The following is a 15,389-nucleotide window of genomic DNA, read 5'->3' as shown; positions in this document are numbered from 1 at the left end:
TTTCCAAAGACCTTAACCTTTTAATATAAAACAATTGCTGTTGTTTTCAACTTTAAATTTTCATGAATATAAAAAATTATTGTTGCACAGAAACAGTATCTAAGCCTACAAGAAATATGGAATTTGTTTTTAATAAATAATTTAACAAACAGTAATAACTGAGAAATAATTGATTAAAATAAATAGCTGAACAAACAAGGGTATAAAGAAGGAGGGAAGGAGGGGGGAATGTTATTCTTTTCATCCTTTTGTTGAAACAAGTATTTTATAAACTCTAGAGATGGGGGTAATCGGGAATGTCTTTTATTCAATGAACTTTGATGAGCTAATCTCTCACCGGGTTTTAAAAAACTGGAACTTTCAATTGGTTACGACAAAACTAACATACGTGGGTTTGCATTATAAAGGTAAACTACAAGGAGAATCAGAATCAAGAAGTGTTACAGATGGGAACTGAAGGGGGGGGAGGGTTCCAGTATCTATATTAAGGAGGAATTTCTTGTGAATGTGTATATTTATTTCAACCGCCGTTCTCAATATTTGTGTAGTACATAATCCTTTTATCTAATTACCCTAAGAAAATGAGACATCTAGCGAATTCACTAATATCAGTGATTCATAAAGTGTGACTGACAGCCATACTTCATATCAATACTTTTGACTTTTATTGAAGAAACAGAAATAAGAAAGAATACTTTACCTGTTTCATTTTCATCCTTTTATTTTTAAGTATCACAAGCATTCAGGGTCCTCAGTATCTCGAACGATTTGATCAAAAATTAAATGAATGGCCAAATACGATACGAGTTCGGAGAGAACACCAATAAAATAAATCTTTTTTGTAGGCTTCATCTGGGTGTCAGAATCAGACAACACTGAAATTGAAGGATTTAATAATAATAAAAAACGAGATCATATCCAGCAAATTGACTTTGATCAAAATATTGAAGCACTTTATAAAAGAAAGAAAAAAAAGATATAACCCTTTGCTCCAGTAAATTTGGAGATGATCCATCACTTAAGTAGGGACAAGGTAGACACACTATCGATTGCATTTGTATGCTCTCTCAAATATGATAATCGTTTCAATTGCAAATACAATTCAAAGACCTTAAATGGACCCTAAATTGACACATAATTCCAGTTATTGCCTTTAGATCAGTTAAGCGGAGTGGTTTTCACGATTAAAAAATTCTGCAGGCCCATTTTAACAAAGACAACATTACGCGCAACGAAATGATAAGCAACGCATAAATATTTAATATTTATTAAGAAAAAATAAATAAACTTAAATAGATTTAATCACAAATGAATAATTTTAATTATTTATATTGTGTTATATTACTTTAATATTTAAATTTGGAATTTAAATTAGTAAAAATTTAATTAAATTAAAGTTGATTTAAATAGATTTTTGATAAAATTTTATAGTAATAATTTTATATTATATTATACATATGACAAGATTTTATATTGTATAAATAAATTTTAATAAAAATCGATTTAAATAATTTTTATTAAATTCATATGTTAATTTTATATTTTAGTTATTTAAATAATGGATTCCTGGGCTTTGCCCAAGCCTCGGCACGCGGTAGACTTGTATATTTGATTCAGTAATTACGCACTAGCTTAATCATCGCGTTATTCTTCAGTTTTGAATCATGAGGTGTTCAATCAGCAATTTCAAATAAATTAAGAAACTCTGGTGTGATTTCCTCCTTCCTGTTAACTCATCAAGAAATCATCCATTTTATAGGATTTTTTTTATCTTGGAACATGTTGTGATTCTCACTGTTGCTTCTCTTCTAATCGCAGATTTTGCTAACGATTTGATGTGATCATCCCTGTCGCTTTTCTTATAACCAAAGATTTCTTTGTCTATTATTTTCATTTGGTATTTGCTTCCTTGCTTGATGACCCATGTCTTCTAGACATAGATCTCATTGCACTTCATCTTCCTGCATCAGTACCTCACAGATTTTTCTGTGGTTTTTGCTTTAGCTGTTCGGATTCATTCAAATTAATGCGTAGTTTCGTAAGACATCATAAATATTAAAAAACTTCTTCCTCGAGTCGTTATATTTTTGCTGTAATTTTATTTTTTTTTTATAATTCAGTAACAACAAGAAATGTTCCAATACCTTTGCTCTCTGAAATATCTAAATTGTGTATTTGGCATAATCGTTTTATTCTTTGGTGTCAAGTCATATAGTGGCTAATCAGAAAATGTCAGTTGAATTAAGATATTCAGGCACGAGTTCAGTTCATCTTTCCAGTTTATCCTTCGCAGACACTAAAATAACGCGTCCTGTATTTTATTGTAATTTCTGAAATATATAAATTGCGCAATAGCATGATTATCGGGTTATTTCTTTACCCATACAAAGTAATTAATCATATTGTGAAATTTTTGCATGTCAAAACCATACGGACACTCCTAAGGAAAAACCAAATAATTTTGGCTCTTGAAATGTACATAAATACGGCATCACTCACATGAAATCTTAGCAAATATTCAGGCTCTGAGCAAATTTTATCAAACTTGTGACTTTTCTAGACCTTTTTTCAGGCCAGAAATTGCCAGACCCCACCATCTCAATTTTTTTTCGTTGTATTTGGTAAATATATTAATATGAAATATCAGTATAATTTGTTAGTCAAACACCTTTACGTAGATCAGAATTCTAAGATTGTGCTATGAATCTGAATTATTCAGCAAGGGACAGGGGGGAGGACAAGGTTTTTTTCAAATTTCTTTTAATTAAGATAAAAGCAGATATAAATATCTAGAGAGGGGGGTGTCTTGTGACTTTTCTAGACCTTTTTTCAGGCCAGAAATTCCCAGACCACACCATCTCAATTTTTTTTCGTTGTATTTGGTAAATATATTGATATGAAATATCAGTGTAATTTGTTAGTCAAACACCTTTACGTAGATCAAATTCTAAGATTCAGCTATGAATCTGAATTATTCAGACAAGGTTTTTTCAAATTTCTTTTAATTAAGATAAAAAGCAGATATAAATATCGAGAAGGGGGGGGGTCAATAAAAACACCAAAAAGGCATTTTACAAAATATAGGGAGGGGAAGGGGTAATTGCAAGAATATATTTCGGGAATAAACACAATTACATTGGAAAAGAAGGATTAAGAAAGAAGATATTTTTTTTCTAACGGCTAGATTTGGATGCTACGGCTGTCTCCAGCTGTATAATTGTAGTTGCATAATTATTTCATGGTTGCATTGAACGATTGTAGTTAGTGCTAAAGGTGTTTTCAGTCAGAACTTTAAATTTATCGCCTGCAGGTTCAACTTAGAAAGACCTTAAAAATACTCTTCATTCTAACTCTTTTGCTGTATTAAAGCAACTTTCAGGCTAGACAGGTCTTTGCATTTCAGGGTGTAAACTTACAATCTCCTATTAGGTGGGTGCATCCCCCCAGTCGTATTCTTTATCCATAAAGAGAAACATTCGCCACCTCCCACTCCCCCTTGAGCTTAAAAAGGCTGGCCCTGACACTTTAACTTCATTCCCTCCTCCATTAGACAAAACAGAACAGATTTGGCGAAGCTATGACCTTGAAAGACGTACTTAAGAGAAAAAAAAACACACCTCCCCTTTAGTCAAATTCCATCCATCTATCTGCACCTACTATGTAGCCTAATTTCGATTTTTGTTCTCCACAAATGCAACTATAGCCCAAAACAACATTAAAAATCACCATCTTCAAGCTCAAACTCATGGCGTCAAGATTTGACTTCTATTGTTCTAAATTATGAGCCAGCTACAATTGACATTTGTACGACCTCAACGCGTTAATGTACACAAATATTTAGGTTTGCATATACGATTTTTCTCTATGGTCACGGAGGCTGCTAATTATATATAGTCAATTATTAATGACAATGACCTTGCAAAGCCACCTTTTTAGGTAAACAAAAAAAAATTCTTTTTAGAAAAGAAGATTTTAAACAAAAGAAGACAATTCATAGTCTATAAAATCTAATTATAGGTCGATCATAGGTCGGTTGATGATCATAAAGCTGAAACTCCACTTTTTTAAGGCAATGCTAGCAAAAAATGTTCATATAAGAAAACTGTTTTTTGTTGTTGTTTTTTTAAGAAAAGAAAGCTACTCAAGGACTATACAATCTGATTATAGATTGATAAAGACCGAAATAAACAGATCATAGGTGGATCATTGATGTTTTTAAGGCAAAACTAGCAAAAAATGTTCTTAAATTTTTTTTTTCAAACAGTTCGTGGAAACGAACTGTAGTAAGCAGCGACCCGGCTCAATAGTAGCTGAAACTCTAAAAAATGGAATTTTGATAGCAATAGTTACATCAAAAGAATTGCATTTTAATGCTGATTTTAAATATATAAGTTTCATCAAGATCAGTTACACCCATCAAAAGTTACGAGCCTAAAAAACTTTACCTCATTTTAGAAAATAGGGGAAAACACACCCCCTAAAAGTCATACAATCTTAACGAAAATCACACCATGATATTCAACGTATCAGAAAACCTAATTGTAGAGGTTTCAAGCTCCTATCTACAAAAATGTGGAATTTCGCATTTTTTGCGAGAAGACAGATCACGGATGCGTGTCTATTTGTTTTTTTGTTTGTTTTTTTTTCCAGGGGTGATCGTATCGATTCAGTGGTTGTAGAATATCGCGAGAGGGCTCATTCTAACGGAAACTAAAAGTTCTAGTGCCCTTTTCAAGTGACCAAAAAATTAGAAGGCCTCCAGGACCCCTCCCACGCTCATTTTTCCCCAAAGTCACCGGATCAAAATTCTGAAATAGTTATTTTATTCACCATAGTCGAAAAACCAAATAACTATGTCTTTAGGGACGACTTACTCCCCCGAAGTTCCCATGGGAGGGGCTGGAAGTTACAAACTTTGACCTGTGTTTACATATAGTAATGGTTGCTTGGAAGTGTACAGATGTTTTCAGGGGGATTTTTTTTGGTTTAGGGGGGAGAATTGAGAGGGGAGTACGTGGGAGGATATTTCCATGGAGAAACTTCTCATGAGGGAAGAGAATTTCAACAAGGGGGCGCAGGATTTTTTTGAATTATTTGAAAAAACAATGAAAAATAAATATGAAAAGTTTTTTCTACTGAAAGTAAGGAGCAGCATCAAAACTTAAAAAAGACAAAACTTATTACGCATATGAAGGGTTTACTTCCTCGTTATACCTCACTCTTATTGCTAAAGTATTTTTAGTAATTTCAACTATTTATTCTACGGCCTTTGTGATTCAGAGGTCATTCTTAAGGAGTTGGGACAAAATTTAAGCTTCAGTGTAAAGAGCGAGGTATCGACGAGGGTTGAACCCGCTCATATACGCTATAAAAACTTACGAATATAGAAGTTCGTTATGTAAGTTAATTTGTAAGTTACGTTTATTTTTTACCAATGAAAACGTTTGTAAAAAATTAAAAGTTATAGTTGCTTTTTTAAGTAATCAAAAAATCGGAGGGCAACTAGGCCTCCTCCCTCGCTCTTTTTTTCCAAAATCTTCCGATTAATTACAAATAATTAATATACGAAATTTTTTTAATTATTTATGTGCGGAGAGCCAAGATCAATACATGCATTAATTAAAAAACGTCCAGAAATTAAATAAAAAAACAAGTTTTTTTAAATGAAAGTAAGGAGCAACATTAAAACAAAACGAACAGAAATTACTCCGTATATAAAAGGGGCTTTTCCTTCTCAACGCCCCGCTCTTTACGCTAACGTTTCTTATTGTTTTAAAAATAGAGCTAAGAGAAAGAGTCAAACTTTAGCGTAAAGAGTGGGGCGTTGAGGAGGAAAAGCCCCTTTCATATACGGAGTAATTTTTGTTCGTTTTCAGTTTTAATGTTGCTCCTTACTTTCATTTAAAAAAACTTTTTTTTTATTTAATTATGAAAAGAAAGCAACTTACGGCTTATAAAATTTGATTTATCAATAAGCTGTGACTGGGACGAAAATTTTCTGCTCATATAGCTTTCAGATATCTTCCTTGCTTCCAAGTTTGGAGTTGTGCTAGGGCTATAGTAGCTATTTGGCGGAGATGAAGATGATCTAGGTCGCTGATCTAGTATTTGATGCGCTGACACACGGCGAACACGATCCGTCTCATCCTCCTATAACAATCAAAAATAGATCACTAGCTTATCAAGACAGCCTTTTAGCAATGAGCTAAAAAGATGATTTGTAATTCTCTTACAAGACAATAACAACTCATAACAACCAAAGATAGAATATTAGGCTGTCTAATTATACTTTAGATGATAAGCAAAAATGACATAACGAGGTCACAACGAGAAAATAATAGCCAAAAACAGAATATAAAATTTTTCAATTAGCCTTTGGTGAAAACCCAAAAAAAAACTCCTAAGCACATGTAATAAGAAAATATAACAACCAAAAACAGACTATTCAGTTGTTTGATTATCCCTTTGGCAACGAGCAAAGAAGATTTCATGAGTATCTGACAAGAAAATAGCAACCAAAAATATATCATTAAAATATTTATTGAGAAAAAAGCTTTCACGAATCTTTATCAAGAAGTTAAAAACCTATTACAACCGAAAACAGAATATTAAATTATTCAACACTCTTTTTGTAATGAGCAAAAAAGATTTCACGAACCTCTAGCAAAAATATTGCAACAAAATAAAATATTTAATTGTCCAGCTTGCAGCGAGCCTATAACAAGAAGATTATAAATGATTATAAATTAGAATATTAAATTGTTCAGTTTTTTTTTCTTCTAATGAATAAAGAAGATTTTACAAGCCACTAACAAGAAAATAACAATCGAAGGCAGAACATAAAATTGTTTAATTAGCATTTTGGCAATGAGAAAGTAAGAGTTCAGAACCATTAACAAAAAGACGACAAACTATAACAGCCAAACACAGAATATTAAATTGTCCAATTACCCGTTTCGTAACGAACAAAAAAGCTTTCACGAGCCTCTAAAAAAAATTATAATAGCCTATAACAACCAAAAGCACAATATTGAATTGTTCAATCGCTTTTTGGACATGAGCAAAGAGTACCTCAAAATCCACTAACAAAAAATAGCAACCGAAAATAAAACAAGTAATTGTTTAATTATCCTTTTGGGAATTAAATTTTTTTTTAAGAAATAAAAGTAAAACAGCCTATAGCTGCCGAAAGCTGAATATTAAATTGTTTAATCAATTTTTGGCAACCAGCAAAGAAGATTTTACAGATCTTAACAAGAAAATACCAAAAAAAAGGGAAGATTAAATCGTTCAATTAGCCTTTCAGCAATAAGCAAAAATACTTTCATGAACCTTTCAACAACCGAAAACAGAATATTAAACTGTTCTTTGGCAATGAGCGAATATCCTTTACCGAATAAGAAAATATCAACCAAAAATGAAAATTAAATGGTGCAATTAGCCTTTTGGCAATGATCCAAAAAGCTTTCGAGAGCCTTTAAAAAGAAGATAAAAACATCTAGCAACGAAATCACAGCATAAAATTGCTCAATAGCCTTATCACAATGAGTAACGAAGATTTTTCTCACCCCTAATAAGAAGATAGGGATGTCAGCTGTGCAGACCTAAGTAGAAAAATTTGATTAGAAATTTGTAAAAGAAAATAATGGAAAATGTTACAAGCAAAAGTTTTTCGAAAACACAAAGGATATTACTTTCCTTAGAATTAGGACTTCCTACGTCGGTCGGAGCAAAAGGTGGCAACGATGCCTTCCATGATAACCTCTCCGATGTCTTCAGCCAAAGATCATCAAGGGCTGTTCTTGAGAGTACTTCGTCTTTTCTAGGCATCGTCCAAGTATAACCTTCTGTTGCCCAAGAAGTCAAACTCCAGGATGAGTCCAACAACAAACATCATTAGGAATGCGATTGCTACCCATTCTAACCAAATACCCCCGCTATAGCTACAAACGGCTTATGACTTTATCAATAAAGACTTTAAAGAGTGGCTGTTTAGTCTTCTCTCTAATGGATGAGTTGGTAATTTTGTCCATCTAGGTGATTCCAGAATTCGTCAAAGACAATTATATTTAAAACTTCAGACTCTTTTTTCTAGCAGTTTTTTCAGCGCCAACCTTTCAGAACCATGCAATAGTACTTAGAGAGCATCACTATTGAAGAATATACTACAACTAATATTAACAAATCGTTTCTGCTCCAAGCCAGCCAGAGCTGTGGATACTCATCTTCAATTTCACTCCTGAGATTTCTGCCTTTTTTGAATACGTACTTATAATATCTTTTCATATAATCCGAGAAAATTTGCTTTACGCTTGGAACTCACTGATATATCCAGACATAATTTTGCCAAGTGATCAACCTTTTATCTGTAAGGTACTTTCTAACAATCTTCATTTTTTTTCTAAATTGACTAGGACGATCAGTCAAACCAAAATTGTCTCACAGCTTCTCCTTAAATGTACAGTTGCTTAAGTGAGTACACAAAACTACTTTGAAAATAGTAATGAAAAAATTTAGATTATCTTCCTTAACTTTTCGAAGCCCCGTGTTTCAGAATTATACCTAACGACTGTCTAACATAGAAAATTCCTATTCATAGAATAAAATAATGTATAAACTTGTCAATTTATGTACAAAAACGTAGTAAATTCGTGTCTTAGTAAAAGTTCGTTCTTAACGTAAAAATTAAATAAAATTTGTTTATTTAAACCGCGACATATTGTAATGCGGCAAGCATTGATTAAAAATTAATTAGAAGCCTCGAATGAGTTCAAATAGGAATGATTTCTTGATTAATTCAAATGGACTAAATTAACAAAAGCAAAAATTCTTCCTTCAACATCTGAATTTACAGACCTGACCAAAACTTCATATTCTTATCGCTAAATAGCTTGGGTTAGCAGGAGAAAAATATGAATTTTTGAGCGAAAAAAAAAATCAAAGAATAAAAACCAAAATATATAATTTAAGAAATAACTGTAGTTTACTTCTATATTGGACACTTCGAACTACTTTTTTTAATTTATATGTACGCGGGAAGGTCCCATTTTGAAATTATTCTCCCGCAGATAGCAGAAAGAGAAAGCACCAAATTTCCTTTTTCCTCCTACTTTAATACCGATTACCCCTTATCTACCTGAACTAACTTATAACTTCTATAACCGAATTAGAATAAAAGATTTGCAATATTTCACTACAGTTTTCTGCGAAAGTATTACTGGTTCTATGCTATTCAATTGGTTTTGAAGAAAAGAAGAAAAAATAAATAAATAAAAATGAGGTAGTAATATACACCCAGCACTGTAAAGCTATGAAATGATTATGTAGAAAAAAGGAAAGAAAGAGAGAATGAGAAAAATAGCCTTGATCAAGTCTATATGAATTGATTTTATAGAGGAGGAAATAAAACGAAAGTGAGGTTGACGAGGGAATTTGAAGGTAAACCAAAAATATTTCAAACTAAAAAAAATCTCTTGCCATTCTGTATCTATTTTAAGCAAAATAGAAATAAGGATAGTCCAGGTGTTTTGATTGTAAATATTATTACTTACTCACCTGGAGCCATACCTTTATTCGTTTAATCTTTTTTTGACGTTTATAGCGTTAAAACTTATAATTATGACGTTTAGGACACTGAAAATCACATTTATAACGTTAGGGTGTAAATTTACTAACTCTATTCATTGTGACTATTGTGATGTAATTATTTATATCAGTTTGGGATAGAGAGGGGATGGAGTAGAACTTATTCCTCTGTCCACCAAACTCATGGACACTAAATTGAGCTTGGCACTTGTAGATTGAGAGGGTTTTGCCGAATAAAAAAAAATCAAATATATCTCAACAAAGCCAAAAAAGAGAAAGTCATTTTTTTTACAATTCTCTGAAATCACGAGACCGAGATCTACTAAGTTCACAGTGCTCTGATACAAAATCGACTATTAACTCTGTTAAGTAAAAATACTTAAACTAAACCTGCTAAAGAGAGACTTCGTCCCCCCTGAAATTCCTTTCCCTGTTGTGCGTGAGATGAAAATACTAGGTATCATTTTCTCAAATGATAGCACCTTTACTACCCATATTAATAGTGTGACCTGTAAATGAAACACATCTCTGCAAACCCTTTGAAAAACGCGCCGCTTCGGGTGCAACGCCCACAGTCTTCTACGGGCATACCTGTGCTACGTACGCCACATACTTGAATACGCCTGTCCCGTCTAGGGCCCGTCAGTATTAAGAACCACCTATCTATTGCAGGAACTAGAGTCAGTCTAAAAGGGCGACCAGGAACATCCTGAGTAATAGAGACATTTCCCACCATGATTCTCTGCTAACCCTTGAGCACCAGAGTTTGGAACTCCGTTTGGGTAGCCTTATCCAGAGGTTTGGTAAAATGCTGCTGTCTAACCCTGCTCACCGTGACATTGTACCACCAGCTGCCCTGACAGTCAGCCGCACGAGACAGAAGCTAAAACTTGTGCCAGTGTGTGCTCAGACAAATCGCTACCAGAACGCTTTCGTCCCTTTTTTTACGTCAGTCAATATATGATAGTGCCTAATAACATGTTTTGTATTTCAACATCAAATTAGTCATTTGAGCTACGATTGTTGTTTAAATAAATCTCTCTCTCTCTCTCTCTCTCTCTCTCTCTCTCTCTCTCTCTCTCTCTCTTAGTGAAGATCAAAGATCAGCATTTGAAACTTTTCAGCTTACATTTTCACTTCTAATCCGTGTGATAATTTCAATCTCTTCAACACTCTGCCATCTTCATCCATCTGAAAAGAAAAAGAAATTTATAAAAAAAACAAGGTCAAAATTTTCTTTTTTGTTGAAGTTTGTAATTGGCTAGAACCTTCAAAATAGTGACAACACTGTAGAATTGGATGATTTCACCAAAATAGAATCAATTTTGTCCCTATTTGTTAGCCTGTAAAGTTTATGCCTCGTATTGTAACTTACTTGAATTACAAAGAACAAACAATAAACACTAGAAAAACATTTTTTCACATTTTGCCAAAAAGATTTTGTAAGGAGATAAAAATGCTGTTGCCAAAAAAAGGGGCTGCCGGGATCATCACGCTTGAAGTTATACTCCTTGCCTTTTCTTTTTACCTTACCATACATTTACCTTCTTCCACATTAATTAATTTTTATCTTACCTTACTTACTATTTTTTTTACCTTACCTCACTTTTAAAAATAATTTACCTGTTTTCAAAGAACCTTCCAAGAGTTCTATAAGAAAATTTAGGCTATTCTAAAAGATCACTTCAACCTCATTCCTTTAACTTTTCACCCCCTACTTCCATTAGTTATTAGAAGTATTGGTTCCAATAAATGTTTCAAGATATTAAAATGACTTTTCTCCCAATTTTATCACTTAATTTATTTAAAACCCAGATCAACATTAAATTCAAAGTCGAAAAAACAAAAACAAAGAAAAATGGAATGTGAAAAAAGAAAGAAAAGTAGCCTCTAGGTATCTCCTGCTTCAAATGTACGTACTTACGAATACCCAAAGAGGAAGAAGAAGAAATAGTAATGAAATTTAATGGCGTAAGAAGAATGCCAATAAAGCAAAGGCAGCTATTCAACTTAGAGCAATGTAGAATGCTACAAATAAAGCCAGTTGGCAACTAAAGGTGTTGTATTTACCTATTACCATAAAAAGTGATTAAATTAAAAGATAATGTTTAAAGCAAATGTGAGTGCATAAACTCTTCTATTCTCATGCCTCTTTGAAAATTGGTACATACTTGAGACATAGGTGGAAAAGAAAAAGACTTAGGATAAAGAACAAGTAATTGAGAGCCCCCCTCGCAATCATGGTATTTTATTTTCGTTTTGAGTTATATGTCGCTCTTTATTTGAATTGTGCGTACAAATTTTATTCGTTGGATATTATGCAAAAAGTTGTAATCGAACATGTTATATCGCTTTCATACTGTGTCTTTTATAACGTTCAACACTTTGAAACCGATCAGGGACAAAAGTTTTAAAACGATGTTCGAGCCCCCTGAATGCCCACTGCCAACAAATCGTGCTTTTTACTGCCAGGGAAGAATCCCTGACAGTTTCATGCCAAATAGAAACTCATGATCAAACATTCCCACCTCCTTTTCTAATATAATACCTATCAGTGAACAAACGATAAATTTCATAAATTGTGGGCCTTAGCCTAGGGGCTGATTTATTAATAAAAAGTCTTCGTATGCTAACGTTGTCCTGTTTGCTGATTCAATTAGACCCTTTTTAAGATGGTGAGTTTTTTTTTTTGCTGAGCAAACCTATCTAATATTTATTTTTCCATTTATTTAAATTCCAACAGACTAAATCAAAACGCAGATTCTGAAGTGAAGACTTGACAGTTATAAATTTTAGGCTACAAAGGAATTGGCTTCATTCTTTACTAGGATATAGAGCCTTCTGCGGCGATAGTAAGGATCATCGCAAAGGCTATAATAAAATTACAAATAACATATTTTGTCTAGTCTTATTCCATAATTCGAAGTCACCATGTCCTACTATATATTATCAGTCACCTAACAAGGTATTGGTATAAGATGATAAAACAGGCCACACCTTCCCTCAGACCCAATAGTCATTCCAAATCTGTAACCAGTTAAGGCTTCACTACTAAGATGAATAGAAAATAGACAAATATTATAATTTAGCATTGTTTGCGCATTCACACTATTTATACTATTATCGTTAGTCACTGATTAAGAAAAGCCGATACATCAATTATAAAAGGAGAGCAAATCGCGTGCGGTTGGAGCGGGAGGATGTCATAAAGAAGACTTAAGGGAAATTGGAACTTCCTGAGAAGGTGTAAAGAGGCTTTGAATAGACTAAGATGGGGGAGGAGCGTGCGTAGCTGTGTTGGCCTTGGGAGGCTTGGTGCTGCTCTGAGTTGCTAGTAGCATTAGTAGTAGTAGGAATACAGCAATTAGCACATGGCTTAAAAAGTACTTTGCTACATCCATGGAAAACTTATAGAGTTGTTTTTCAAGCAGCAGTTTTCTATGTTCAGAGAGCTTTATGACGGAACCTTGAGAACTATCTTCTTCGGTGCTTCCTTCTTATCCCACTTGTTTCTGCTTTGAGTTTTTCTTAGAATGTGCCATTTCCAGTTTTGATCTAAGCTCTCCAGAAAGCTTCAGCTTTCTTATTAAACCTGGCGTGCTGTGTTTCTCTTCTTGTCTAAAAAAGAGAAAATTAATGGTAAAAAGATATGACATATGAGAAGCATATAGATCACCTCAATTTTCTATAAAAAAAATACCGTAGCAGCTACTGACACCTAAAAACATGGTTCTGAGCTCAAGAAAAGAATTTGACTCAAGCCATAAGAAATTCAAGAAGTGTACAATTGTAAAAATCCCGCAGTGGAGACTTTGAAATATCATAATTTAAAAAACCATAGGTAGTTTCTGCATTCAACGTTAGTAAAACACGTTCTCTCAATGGCGTCAATCTATGAAATTTTAAGTGGGGGGGGGGGACAAAGTGTGTTTTTCACAATCTAGACGGGGATTTGGTCACTTCTCAAATTCAGTAAAGGAATTTTACAAAATTTGCGGGGGAGATGGGGTGCATACCTCCCCCAGCAAAAAAATGACGACGTATTCTGTCTCCACGCAGCACAATTTTTGTTCCAATTTTTTTTTCTCCATCCGCGTACTGCATAGTTGAATGAGTTCTAAGTAAATTCACGTATTTATCCAATTAATAAATAATTGTTTTCAAGTGAAATCACGATGAAAGCACGTATTCTAGTGTTGCTCCCATAATTGAATTTTGATGACTAGCACATCATCTACTGATTATGTGCTATAATAAGTTAAGTAAAATGACAAAAAAAATAATACTATTCTGGTTCGGAACACGAATTTTTGAGTGGCATACCCCCCCCCACCTCCCCCTCCCAAACAAAAAAATTAATCTTGACGGTTTCTTGTTGGCTAGTAGGACAATAAGATAGTGCCAGTTAGAAGGTAGCAAGCCGATAAAATATATATCACCTTATTTGAGGCTTTGGTATATGCACTGTCTACAGTCAATACACCATATGCACTGCTTATATATATATATCATATATACTAATTTTAGCTGCTACCAGTTAAAATGAATCACACCAGTAAAAGATATATCACCTTATTTAAAGCTTTGTTCTGCACTATATACACACAATACATCCTATACGTTGCATATATACACCATATATACTGATTTTAAGTGCTATCAGTTAAAACGTAGCATGGCAGTAAAAAATATATCACCTTGTTAGAGACTTGGTATATACACCGTATACGGTCATTTATGTTCCATGATTTAATCCAAAAAAGAAGAATTTGTACAATATGTTACTTTTGGGTAGCATTTTTTTCCCAAAAACTATTAAATGCTACGTGGTTTTTTTTTCCGGCATATGAAAAAAAACACAAAGAAATACAGAAAACCTTACAAACACATGATTTGAGGAAAAAACAAGAAATACATCAATTATATGGCAAATATAATAAATGCGGAGAACTAGTGAAGCAATATTGGGCTGTTTCCAGATAATTGATAATCTTGAAAATTTGTAATCTGGAACTGGGATTTCAATATAAGAAACTAAGAAAATTTTGAGATTTGAATAAAGTGTACAATTACCTTTTTTCCTCTTTCCCTGCCTTGTTTGACCTTTTCATATCTTCTTCTGTAAATTCAAAAGAGTCAAAATGAATATCAAAGTCGTTGCTGCTTTTTTCTTCTATGGACTGAAATAATAAAAATATTTAGTTGCGTATTGATAAGACATGAATACTAAGATTAGAAAAAGCTATAACAAAAAGAAGAAAAATATGGATCACACTGAAAGTATTTTTATGCAACTTAGCAGTAGTTTGAACATTAAACTGTAATCAACATCAAATTGCACAGAGGTATATAAACAACTCTTGCAAACTTTGAAGCGAGTCTTGTTGGCGGTGGGTGCATCAAATCCGAAAAAAAGTAAAATAAGTGAAGCTTATTCAAAAGACTAACAAACCGAGCACCCACCCCCATTTCTAGAGCTTGGAAACAACTTTTTGATATTTCCATATGAAAAAAATCAAAAAAAAGAAAACACTCCTCTGCCATCCTAGTTTTAGAAAATGATTGTTTTCTTGTATCTTCATTAAAAAGAAGAGCTAACAGCTCATATGGAACTTGTGACGAGAGATCGGATCCGGTCCGGTTATATCAATAGCGCATCTAGAACTTGTGCTTATTCTCGAACTCGCCATAGCGCTAGAAATTCCTTAAACTCCCCCAAAGAGATCGGATCTGGTCCAGTTATATTAATCATTTATCTAGAACTTGTGCTTATTCTTCCCATCAAGTTTTATCCCAATCAAACT

At 33.3% G+C, this 15,389-nt stretch overlaps 1 protein-coding gene across 6 annotated transcripts in view; it reads right to left on the bottom strand.

Moving 5' to 3' along the window:
• Window positions 1-15,389, bottom strand: part of LOC136033588 (uncharacterized) — a 109,445-nt gene that overhangs the window by 35,471 nt on the left and 58,585 nt on the right. For all 6 annotated transcript variants that reach the window (XM_065714361.1, XM_065714358.1, XM_065714359.1 and 3 more), the window contains 5 exons: window positions 14,659-14,765; window positions 12,998-13,203; window positions 10,715-10,776; window positions 5,949-6,150; window positions 701-875 (listed from right to left, as the gene is read on the bottom strand). In XM_065714361.1, the coding sequence (XP_065570433.1) occupies window positions 13,083-13,203; window positions 14,659-14,765 (228 nt within the window). In that variant the 3' untranslated portion in view covers window positions 701-875; window positions 5,949-6,150; window positions 10,715-10,776; window positions 12,998-13,082. The remainder of the gene's footprint in view (window positions 1-700; window positions 876-5,948; window positions 6,151-10,714; window positions 10,777-12,997; window positions 13,204-14,658; window positions 14,766-15,389) is intronic.

Source organism: Artemia franciscana, chromosome 12, assembly GCF_032884065.1.
Source record: "Artemia franciscana chromosome 12, ASM3288406v1, whole genome shotgun sequence".
In the NCBI taxonomy this organism is placed as follows: domain Eukaryota; kingdom Metazoa; phylum Arthropoda; class Branchiopoda; order Anostraca; family Artemiidae; genus Artemia; species Artemia franciscana.
The sequence above is the reverse complement of the archived record's forward strand: the minus strand, read 5'-3'. Positions and strand labels throughout refer to the sequence as shown.